Below are 12,473 nucleotides of genomic sequence, written 5' to 3' on the forward strand. Positions count from 1 at the left end.
GGCAGAACCCTGCGAGGGTGAATGTGAAGGAGTGGACGTTATGACGGTCATCTCCGGATCGGGGTGTACAGACACAGCCTCCTCCCGAAGTAATACTTAACGGTAGTCCTGGGGGGTTAAGGGCAGACGCTCGTGAGGTTTTTAGTGGGTTAGAGTCCCACACTGTGCCACGTGATGTAGCAATATATCATTAGTGTGCCTGGCATTGAGCGTTTCCTCACGAAAAAAAAAGCACACACACACACACACACACACACACACACACACACACACACGCACACACACACACACACACACACACACACACACACACACACACACACACACACACACACACACACACACACACACACACACACACACACACACACACACACACACACACACACACACACACACACACACACACACACACACACACACACACACACACACACACACACACACACACACACACACACACACACACACACACACACACACACACACACACACACACACACACACACACACACACACACACACACACACACACACACACACACACACACACACACACACACACACACACACACACACACACACACACACACACACACACACACACACACACACACACACACACACACACACACACACACACACACACACACACACACACACACACACACACACACACACACACACACACACACACACACACACACACACACACACACACACACACACACACACACACACACACACACACACACACACACACACACACACACACACACACACACACACACACACACACACACACACACACACACACACACACACACACACACACACACACACACACACACACACACACACACACACACACACACACACACACACACACACACACACACACACACACACACACACACACACACACACACACACACACACACACACACACACACACGAAATCGAGCGATCTGCAGTTCCAGGTACCAAGACTCCATACCATGTCCTCAACCCTTAAATGTGCACGCTGAAAAAATTCATTTAAAAAGAAAACTTACTTATCTAAAGGCGGTAAACATAGTTTACTTTGGGGATGTTTTTCACTATATTGTTTTAAAACAACATTGCTCATTTAAGGGTTAATTCGTCGCCTTTGTCCATGCCGAATGTTCCGAGTAACAGAGAGCTACATAGTTGAGAATCTTCACAGACTGTGAGAGATAGAAGACGATGTCGGTTATATTGTTATTCAAAGGCGCACTCATCCAAAATAAACTTGTGCTACTGTTTTAGCTTGGTGTATTGTTATTCTGCATTGAATTTTGTTTTAAATGTAAGCCAAAAGCCCCCCCCCGCTGGCTTCGTGGCTGATGACGACTGACTTGTTAGAACAGTATTGTACCTCGAAACCAACTGAGCAGGCTTTATCCAATAATATTTTGGTTGAATAGTTGATTATGAGGCTGGTGCGTAACGCCTGCCCAAAATACATAAATCACCCTACCCGCAGTAAAAGTTTGCCGTACAACGCCCGGGACATACATGCAAAATGTTCATATCAGTGTCAGTGTCCAAAACTAACTTATAGTTTTCAAAAGGATAGTCGAACTTTATTTAGAATTAATGATTATAAAACTAAAATATAGTTATTTCACTTCATTTTATTTCAACAACACTTCAGAAAATTAACTGGACTGGGTTTAAAACAATAAATAATTTAGGATTTGTACAAAAAATGTTAAATAGTACGAAAACAAACCTTTACGTTTAGTTTATTATGTCTAATTACTTCCAGCTCGAATCTATAATATCTAAGCAACAAATAAAGGTGAAACAAATAATTAGCCAAAAACACATTTCATAACTTACAAGTATTATCTTATTTTACTAATTTAGAACCTACTTCAATAATTTAGATAACATACTTTCAATTTTCTTTCTTTTTATACACATGGGAGCTATTTTATGGCTGTAGCTCAAAACCAACACTAGTTTTGCAACACTTATAGTATAGGTGACATTTTAATCGAATTTATCCTTTCTCTCAATCACAACTGACGCGCTGCACGAATGCTTCTACAAAAAGACTGAAATCTAATAAATTGATCAACAACGTCTCATCTTAATAGCATTTGCTTTTAGAAATTGGTTTTACCAAATAATATAATCACACATCATTGTAAAATGTAAATTTGTATATGGAAAATATGGAAATATGAACGAAATAAACTGAAAACAGTGGTCGGCAAAATTATTTACATGCAGTCGGATACACGAAAAAAGATGAGTGTCGAGAAATTGTAACGATTCTGAGCCGGTATTACGTAAAGAGAATTGATAAACTAATCGCTATTTCCTTTCATCTCTAATAAATCAAAACAAAAACCGGCTTAGTCACATTTAAACAGATAGTGGCGTACTAATGTGTAGAACTATTAATACCAAGTTTTAGAATTGCATTAAAACGAATGTTTTTAGTTATGAAATGCTGCGAATCGCAAATTCCACAGCGCCTGGTGCGAAATTACCATCCTCCTAATAAAAATAGCTACTTTGTAAGAATAAGACCGTATAATCATATTTTATTAATTAATGCAAATAATAACCATTTTGTGAAAAAACTGAATACGTTGAGAACTAAAGCTTTGAGAAACTGTGTGTGCAAACAAAGTTGTTACCTAAACTTGATTTGAAAAAGCCGAATGGATGCATATACTGATGACCATTGATTATACAAATTCTGTTTCATCAATTTTTGATTATCAAAACCTATATACTTTGAATGATTCGCTTCATAAAACAATTTACTTATTAATAACAAACTTTCTTATAAATGTTCCAAATATACCCTTTTTATTTATAGATTACATTTGAATTACATCTCGTAGACTTCACAGACAACAGTCAGTGCAGTAGCTAGAGTATGATGGTCTCGAATTAAGAATGAAGCTAAATCAAAGATTCAAAACAACGAGCCAATGAAAAAACTTGAATTCGAAAAATTGTGGAAGAGAAACAAATTGAAAATTTCACAAGCTTGTTAAGCACTGGCAAGGAAACATTTTTGCTATCAATAGCTCAGAACGTTTTAAGCCAAAGTTCGGCGTATGTGACTCTCTATAAAATTTAAACCCGGGTATATCTTTCAGTTATGCTTCAACGGGCATTTCTTAACCATGAACTTTTAGCACGGCATGCCGCCAATTCCTAAATTTATTGAATTGGTAATTGTATATTATAGCGAACATATATGGGATTGTACCCCTTGTATAGCTCAACATTTATGGGCCATTATTAATCGTGGCGTTATTTGCTACGCGTTGATATATCCTTTAAAACATCGACATAATACATAGGTTGTTGTAAAATGGCAGAATCCAGCTAAAATACGATATAATGCTGTAAAAAGTTTTCGAGATGAGTAATCTTCACTTATTCTGGTTTATTGTCAGTCGGATGTTCATTCAGTTGTGTAAAATCACCTTTGGGCGCATTTTGAACTCGATATTTAAAATATTCAATTCAATTTCAAGAATTTGCTCTAAAAGTTATGGTCACGTATTTATACTTTCCTGTATAAAGTAGATAGGGTTGAGTGAAAACTGAAATACAGATGACAGCACTTTCAGCAACCTTCTGCTTGCAAACAAGGTTGTATCATAGGGCTTTCTAATCGCATGCCTATTTCATTCTAGCACGACTCACTGAAGTATTACTAGAACTAGTAACGCTTGTCGACGATGAAGTTGTTTCCGTAGCTATAGGTGGTGCTGGAGCAATTTTCACAAGCTTCGCTTTTGGCCCCCGATTTGCTTTGAGTGGCCGGCTGCATGTTGGAAGTGTAGATCCATTTCCGTTTCCACTAGCCACAATAGCATTGCTACTTGTAGGTGATACTTTAATGGTTTCAGTTTTTGTCGCAACTGAATCCGATATTGTTGCACTACCCGCGAAAGCAGAAGGTATTACAGTGGCTCGGTCAAGCTCCATCATTGCTTCTTGGATCGCACGTTCTAGTTGAGGATTTAATTTTCGTCCCCTAGGAAAAAGAAATAGTATTAGTTTTACCAATCTAATTCGCATATCCTTCAACTGGCTACTAAAGGTTCAACGGAAACTGGAAGTTTTATACGAAAATCTAAATAACTATAAGCTCTGAGAAACTAGTGTGCATCTAACTAAGTTTAACTATTGTCGCGGCCAAAATTTGCTGTCTTAAGTACTACTGTTTTCTCACTTTCTAGCATCCTTCTGGGCCCGATGGTGAGCCTCAAGACCATCTGATAAGCTTTTCAATCCACTGACAGCTACCAGCTCCGCGAGAGGCCGACCACCAAACCAGCGAACCCAGACACAATCGATTGGAACCGTAGTAGTTTGTCCATCTCCTGACGGTGGCTCTATTACCTTTCCAGGCCATGCCGGAAAACACCGGACGGCTCCCCAGACCAGCTCACCGACGTTAAATGTTTTTGTCGATGATCCGATACCACTCTGGACGACGGGAGATGTTACCGCTTTTTGGCTTGTATTGGCTGCACTTTCATGCACCGAAACTTTCGTTGTGGATTCTAACGTATGAAACATGAAATTTTATTTTCTTCATCACTATGGATGCGGAAATTTGTTAATACTGTAAAATCGGTTAGTGCCACAACACACTGTACAAAAGTGAATAATAACATGAACAAATGGATATGCTAATGAAGCCTCTTGCACCACCGGTAAATTCCAAGCACCTAACTGTAATTCCAGAACGTCTTTTCGTACAAGATTGGAAGCCATAACAATAAACAGAATTAACCGATATTTTAAGAAAATTGATACAATAGTAAATAGCATAAGTAAATATGAAAAACATGATTTTACATAACGCCGAAGTTCAGCCATCCTTAGCTTTTAAATACTTTTATCACAGTGCATCTCTGCTCATCACAGCTCATCGGCTATTGTTCACAGTTCTGATAACTCTGATTTTTTTCAACCGGTTTTTTTTCTCGAATGGCTTACCATGACCAAGTTTCAATAAATAAATGACGAGATGTATGTTACTACCTATCAAAAAGATTTTATAGATGCGATAAGCGTGTACCTCACACGCTTGCTGATCAATGGGTCTAGCTCTGTGTAAATTGTTTTCAGTTAGATTGCAATTCATTGTCGATTTGAACATAGAATTCTCGCATAACTTTTCAAAAGGACCTAAGTAACAATGAGATTCTCTATGAACTTTTTCTCTTACGCATGCCACGGCGATGCAAATGTGCTTTAAACCATCACCTTCGCATGAGTCGCTTGCTAGCGATACACGCGTTAAGAAAATTTAATATAATATCAACAATATCAAATCACAAACGCCCGCATCCTCTCCGATGATTTTAATCTCCCCTCTCAGGGTGCCACCAAAAACACTCCATCAAGAAGACTGGCAACTTTGCCAAAAGTCGAGAGAGATAGTAACAGCAATGTTATCTACCGAGTTAAAGTTGAACTGACACATACTACTGTTTTACCTAACTCACTGTGAATATACGTGTTAATATTGAAATAAAACGTAACCATAAGTTTCATTCATTTAAAACGCGTATGTAGCTAATATCGATAACAAACGATTTTTTATAAGTTGTGCTTTTGTTATTGCATTTAACTTGGAAAATGTTGCATAAGTAACAATTCAGTTTCACAATACGATTATTACGTACTACTGGCACTTGAAATATAACGTTTAAGTAGGTTATTTTTAGAGATCAAAATTAACAATATTTTCGATACAAGGGCGATATTTTTCGAAACCTTTCGAACCAACACGATCCCGCGAACACAATGCATATTCGCATTAAGTCAGGTAACACAGTAGTCTGTGCGAATTAGAATATGGATGTACACAAACACATACGCAATGCATTGCCACACTCGCACACATCTTTTCCCACCAATACCAATATATACACACAATTTCAACTTTTGTCGGGAGGGGTGCGCCGTTGCTTCTGTTGCTTGTCAGTTATATGGGCGCGAGAAAGAGATGCCAGTCTACTTGATGGAATGTTTTTGGTGCCACAGAGTGCATGTCGCTAGATCGTAGTCCTACTTCTGGGGGAAAAGAGCTGAGCATACAACTGCAGCAAGAAAACTCGCGTCGCGTTGCCGGTTGTTTGCGCTGGTGGTGCCCTCAGTTAATGTCATTCTCATTACTGATGTCACCGTGGAGATCTCCATTGATTTGTTGGTCAATCTCCAATTCGGCACTAACCTTTCAAAAGGGCGTAACTGCAAACACAAACCGTGTGAGAGTTATTTTCTACTGCACTAGGATAAAGAAGGAAACCCTCACTCGATCTGTTTACATTTTTAGGTAACGCCCATTCGGAAAATTGGTGCCGAATTGATTCCTCATGCAAAGTAACAGGGTATATTAACAGAACCTATTTTTTTATTTACGACTGAACGGTTGGTGACGAGACAAAATACTTCATCGGATTTTATCACCCCATCGACATCTCTATATCGAGCTGCAGTAAACGTCAGCGACAGCATGTCCGGGGCTCAAAATTTGACAGCGGGCCCAAATCAGACTGCTGGCAGTTGAGTGAAACGCAGTGCTGAATTGCTATCTCATTTTCGCACACACGAGATGTTGGCGGCGAGAACATGGTTGTCTGCCAGGGGCTTGGATTTTATCGACTTTTTGTTCTGGCGACCCTTACCCTTGCCGACCTTTTGTCTTGTTGATCCTGCCATAACACCAACTCCAAACTTTGGACTATCAAACGTGCAAAACCAACACCAAAATGTACCTATTGTTTTTTTATTTGTTAGTTTTCTATAAAAAAAAAATCAATGTAGAGTGACTACGCAATGCAGGCAATCGATTGTGTTAGATTCACTTTGTAATCACTAACTAATTCACCCTATAATCTAGTAAACAGCTCCTATAAAAAGCAAAGTAAACCACCAGCATTGGAAAGCAAAGTATGCCACTGTCTTTAATGACGCAGGCGCAGCACAAAAAAAAGATAATATATGAATAAATGGGCTTGTGTAAACATGTATATGAACAATACAGGTGCCTATGTTATATTGATAAGTTGCTTATTTAACAGAATACAAATATTAACATAAAAAACACGTCACTTAATTGCCCTAATGGCTTCCGAATATAAAATGTATTCTGGCATCAAAAACAAATAAAAGTGAAACTAAAACGAATTCGCTGACTGTTGAAGCGTGCTCAAAGAAATCGGGGTAAATTTTGAAGAAAACGGATTCCTTATATTTTCGGTTTATATATAAACATATGCAATAAAGAGGCCTAAGCATCAAATATCCTTTCGATTATTAAAACCGTATCGCGAAGGAATATAACAAGGTACAACAAAACTCGGCAATAACGTGAAATGTATCGTCATACATGCAACAGAATATTTATTAAAATAGTCAACGTTTCTGCAAAGATTACCTCTAGGATACCGAACAATTCGCTATATTCAGCAGGTGTTATATGAGGTTCAAAAGCTGGTTATATCAGAACAATTATGCAACAGCAATGCAACATACTAATGAAAAATTCAGTAATTTCACCCAATAACTAATAATTCGCGTTAATAGAATTTATCCGCTTTTTTACAGCGCCTGGACCTCAACAAAAACGAATTCGCATTACGATGAAAAATTTATTACTATAAATATAAAAAAGTTCAAATACTCAAAATAACTTTTAAATAATTCACGATCCTTGGGTTTTCTTTAGACATCTACTACAGAACATACGAACATCATAATATTTCTAAGAACTTGGGCATAAAAAATTGTTTATGTCACGTAAATGTACTAACATTGTTTAACAAAAATAGATAGGCAGTTCATCTATTAGAAGCAGTTTCATTCTCGATACAATCTATTGAGAATATTTAGCGCATATGATATCTCGTCTTGCCTGCTAACCTCATCTGTAGAATGTGGCCCTGAGTCTGTCGGTGCTGCGACTGCTGTTGTTGCTGCTGGTGGTATGGCTGACTTCCTTTTGTAACCCCGTAGCAAAAATAAAAATGGGTTAACTCTTACATCACAAATTTGTGAGTACGGAAATTTCATCCGGCCGCGTAGCTTTATTTGGATAGCAAAGTATGGCACTAAGCATAAACATGCAAAAAGTGATTACAAATAATGGGTAAAACTAGAACTATGAGTGAAAAAGTGAAATAAAGGCAATAAGTGTATTAACACCAACAATCTCACAGATCGAAAATCAATACAAAAAAGTGATCAAATATAATACTTACCATGGGAATCAGGTTGGATGCTATGAGTTGATGTAGCTCCATGTATTATCGTTGGTTGATGACTGCTGTTATGATGACGAGTTGGTTGCTGTAAAGCAGTTTGATTCGGATATGACAAGGTATTGCTATTGTTACTAATAACGGTTGTGGAGCTACCAGCGTTTCCATTGTTGCAACTATCACCCACGGCATTATGAACTTGTGATTGTTGTGGATGTGATTGCATACGTCTGATTTTCGAAGACTTGTAAACGGTACGTTGGTATGGTGAGATACCTTTAATAGATAACATATGAATTATTCACACCATGCTAGCTATTTGAACCTATTTGCTACACATAAAAACGTTCAATATCTTTTCTCGCGATGATTTTTTGACGTAGGATTACGTCTTTCAGAAAGGTAGCTGGTATAAGGTGTCATTCCAAAAAATCTTTCTCGAAAAGTGGTCAGGTTTTGAACGCTAATAGCTTAGTGGTTTCCCGAACGATTTTCAATATTCTTACACCAATCGATTGGAAAATTTTCTAAGATTGGACCCAAATGAAGAAAAGTACGGATTCTTGATGTTGAAATATTGAAAATAATGAACATATGTTTTACCAGAATTTTCGCTTCGTGATTGGTTGGAAGATTCTTTACGATGATCCAAACCTATACCAATTTGATATCTGTGCTTGGAAGGAAGCCAAAACAAGTGACAAAGTTTCCTCATTTCAAGATTTCTTAACACCGCGATTAAACCTAGACCATTTTGATGTCCTTGCTTGGGAAGTACGCCAGAAAAAATGACAAAGCTCTCTCGTGCCTACAGATTTCTTACGAACGTGATTAAACCTAGTCCAATTTGATGTCTGTGTTAGGGAAGTGTGCCAGAAAAAATGACACAAGTTCGTTGTCTCAATAGATCGCAAATTATTTACTGCAAGACGATTGAATCTAGGCGAATTTGATATCTGTGTTGGAAAAATGTGCTACAGCTGTAGTGTTCGGTTATAATATGACTCTGTATGAATACGCATGCTTGCCGTTTCATTAGAAGTGTGGTTAAAAGATGTGCTATTGATAAAATAGGATTGAATAATTGGTAAAATCCCTTCTACGTGGGGAACCATGAGTAATAAAAACAATCTTTAATTTCTGTAAGGTAACAGGAAAGCAATAGTTTGTGTTCTTGATTTTGTTAAATTGTTTCCAAATGCACATAGAAATAACTCTGAAATCTTTTGAGGATTGAACGTATGCAATGTTACTACTTTGATAAATGTTACATACCACGCTTGTAGCATGTATATATGTTGCATATAGCATGTATACATGAAGAATCGAATGATTACAAGCATGGATACATGCTACTATCACCACAAAGAGACTTACATAGTCCTACGTCACCTATATATGGGGTCGTGTCTTGTACTTTTTGACATATAACTGCATCTTATGGAAAAGCAGGATGTTGCTCTTAAAAATCTAATAATGCGAGTATCCCGAAAAGTGGTTGGGTTTTAAAGATTCCATTTCTTGACAGATTAGTAAATAATTTCTGATGGAATTCTTCTACGAATCAATTGGCATAGAAAACAAGATGGCATTTCAGTTGCTAAATAGGGAAAATTAATAATAAATACGAAGGTTCAGCTTCTAATCATAGTCGAAACATAAATACGTGAATTGGTTACTGTGTATTAACAACATCATTAACAGCACAGCAGCTTGCACTCCCCACCCCACCCACTGAACAAAAGTCGAAGTGGAAATCCGAACGATTCGACGATCAAAAATGGTGGTCGCTTTTATTTTTCTTTTGGGAAGGTTTTCGCATGGAAGGGAATAACAGCAATATAAGCAGAACACTCGCTGCCTATCATATAGCGGCTTCCACATGCTTTCGTGTGCATTCGTATGCGTTCGTGTATTTTCGTGAAAAAAAGTGATTCGCCACCGCCAGGTTCGCTAGTCTATACCTATAAAGAAGGATTTCTGTCTGTCTGTCTGTCTGTCCGTATGTTCCTTATAGAATCAAAAACTACTGAACCAATCGGCATGAAAATATGCATGTAGAGGTTTTTTGGGGCCAGGAAAGGTTTTTAGTGATGGTTAGAAACCCCTCCCCCCACTAAGAGGGGGGGCTCCATACAAATGAAACACAAATTTCTGCATAACTCGAGAACTAATCAAGCAAATAGAACAAAATTTGGCATGTGGGTGTTTTCGGTGACAAGAATTTATTCTATGGTAAATTGAGACCCCTCCCCTCTTTATAAGGAGAATTATAACTCCTCTCCTCTTTAAAAGGGGTGGCTTCCATACAAATTTCCTCATAACTCGAGAACTAATCAAGCAAATGGAACCAAATTTGGCATGTGAAGGTTTTCGAGGGCAAGAATATTTTCTATAGTAAATTAGGACCCCTCCCCACTTTAGGAGGGGGGGCTCCTGTACCAAAGAAACACAATTTTCCTCATAACTCGAGAAGTAATTAAGCAAATGGAACCAAATTTGGCATGTGGGTGTTTTTGGAGACAAAAATTTTTTCTATGATAAATTGGGACCCCTCCCCGTTTTAGGAGGGGGGGATCCTATACACATGAAATACAAATTTCCTCATAACTGAAGAACTAATCAAGCAAATGGAACAAAAATTGGCATGTGAAAATTTTCGAGGGCAAGAATATTTTCTATGGTAAATGAGGACCCCTCCCCACTTTAAGAGGGGGGGCTCCTATATAAACGAAATACAAATTTCCTCATAACTCGAGAACTAATCAAGCAAATGGAACCAAATTTGGCACATGGGTGTTTTTGGAGACAAAAATTTTTTCTATGATGAATTGGGACCCCTACCCACTTTAGGAGGGGGGGAGCTCCTATACAAATGAAATTCAAATTTCCTCATAACTCGAGAACTAATCAAGCAAATGGAACCAAATTTGACATGTAAGTGGTTTTGGACGCAAGATTTTTTGCTATGGTGAATTGAGACCCCTCTCTTCTTTAGAAAGCGAGTTATGGCCCATCTCCCCTTTACGAGGGTGAGCTTAAATACAAATGAAATTCAAATTTCCTTAAAGCTTGAGAACTAATCAAGCAAATGGAACCAAATTTGGCATGTGGGAGATTTTGGAGTCTTGAATTTATTTTACGATAGTTAGAGACCTCTCACCCCTGTGGTAGGGGGATATGGACTCTCATACAAATAAAACAGAAATTTTTGCGAAACTCAAAAACTAATCGAACTCGAGAAATTCGAGACTCTTCCATAAAACATTAGTCAATACAAGACCACAAAAACTATCTATAGTAACACTAGATCATTCAGGACGAGACGGTCGCGAGTGTTGCCGGTGACCCGCCGTCGGAAGCGCCGCCCACTGGGGGGCTTGCAAAACTCGAGATTGTGACAAAGATCATCCGAGATTCATGATTTATGTACAACACAGGTTAATTTGTGGCAATACGAAGTTTGTCGGGTCAGCTAGTATCTGTATAAAGTAGCATGTACGTGTTTGGATTTCAACCTTTACTTCAGTTCTGTGCCCCACCTCCAGATGTGGCTCCCGCGAATAGACAAAACAGACTATAAAATGCGACGGAAAGAACATGGGAAAGTAACTATTTCGACAATAAAGACTAAACGCGTTATGCTCGAAAAAAGGTACAAGTCTTGTTGTGTGCGCTCCGATCCGCTAACAGAACAAGTATGTATACAAACCAATGTGCATATAATAAACAAGATGACACAGTTATCTATAGTTCAGTTATGTATCGTTGTTTAGTATATCCCTTTAAGCCTGAGCCCACACAGCTGTGTTGGTGAGACATGACTACTTTTAAATTTTTTTCGTATGCTTTCTAAACGTCAAACTTGTACCTATATGGCACACATCTCTTGAGTAAACTTCATTACTCGTAGAAAACATAAAAAATAGCAGCAAAGAAGTTTTCTTTTGTGATTGGATTAATTATTGTCTAATCTGCGAAATCTTGTGAAAACAGCAAAAAGTTTTATCTGTCGTATTTTCTTATTGGATCCGTATTTGGAAATTGCTTAGATAAAAAATATTTGTGATAAGTATTTCTGACCGATTTAATTAAAAATTCACGGGAAATAACTTTTACAACTTACTTATGCACATTGTTTCACTTACCTACACAATTGTGTAGGTTCGGCCTTATTGTATACTTACTCTAACC

At 38.0% G+C, this 12,473-nt stretch overlaps 1 protein-coding gene across 5 annotated transcripts in view; it reads right to left on the reverse strand.

The window, feature by feature from the left end:
- Positions 1-1,750: 1,750 nt before the first annotated feature.
- LOC128732805 (uncharacterized) overlaps positions 1,751-12,473 on the reverse strand; it is an 84,562-nt gene continuing 73,839 nt past the window's right edge. For 3 of the 5 annotated variants that reach the window (XM_053826213.1, XM_053826206.1, XM_053826221.1), the window contains exons 7-9: positions 8,280-8,555; positions 4,235-4,568; positions 1,751-4,036 (exon numbers count right to left, since the gene is read on the reverse strand). In XM_053826213.1, the coding sequence (XP_053682188.1) occupies positions 3,679-4,036; positions 4,235-4,568; positions 8,280-8,555 (968 nt within the window). In that variant the 3' untranslated portion in view covers positions 1,751-3,678. Of the gene's footprint in view, positions 4,037-4,234; positions 4,569-7,824; positions 8,018-8,279; positions 8,556-12,473 lie in introns of those variants that run through there. The other 2 variants (XM_053826235.1, XM_053826229.1) reach the window with 2 other exon arrangements.

The sequence above is a fragment of the Sabethes cyaneus genome, chromosome 1 (genome assembly GCF_943734655.1).
Source record: "Sabethes cyaneus chromosome 1, idSabCyanKW18_F2, whole genome shotgun sequence".
Taxonomy (NCBI): Eukaryota; Metazoa; Arthropoda; class Insecta; order Diptera; family Culicidae; genus Sabethes; species Sabethes cyaneus.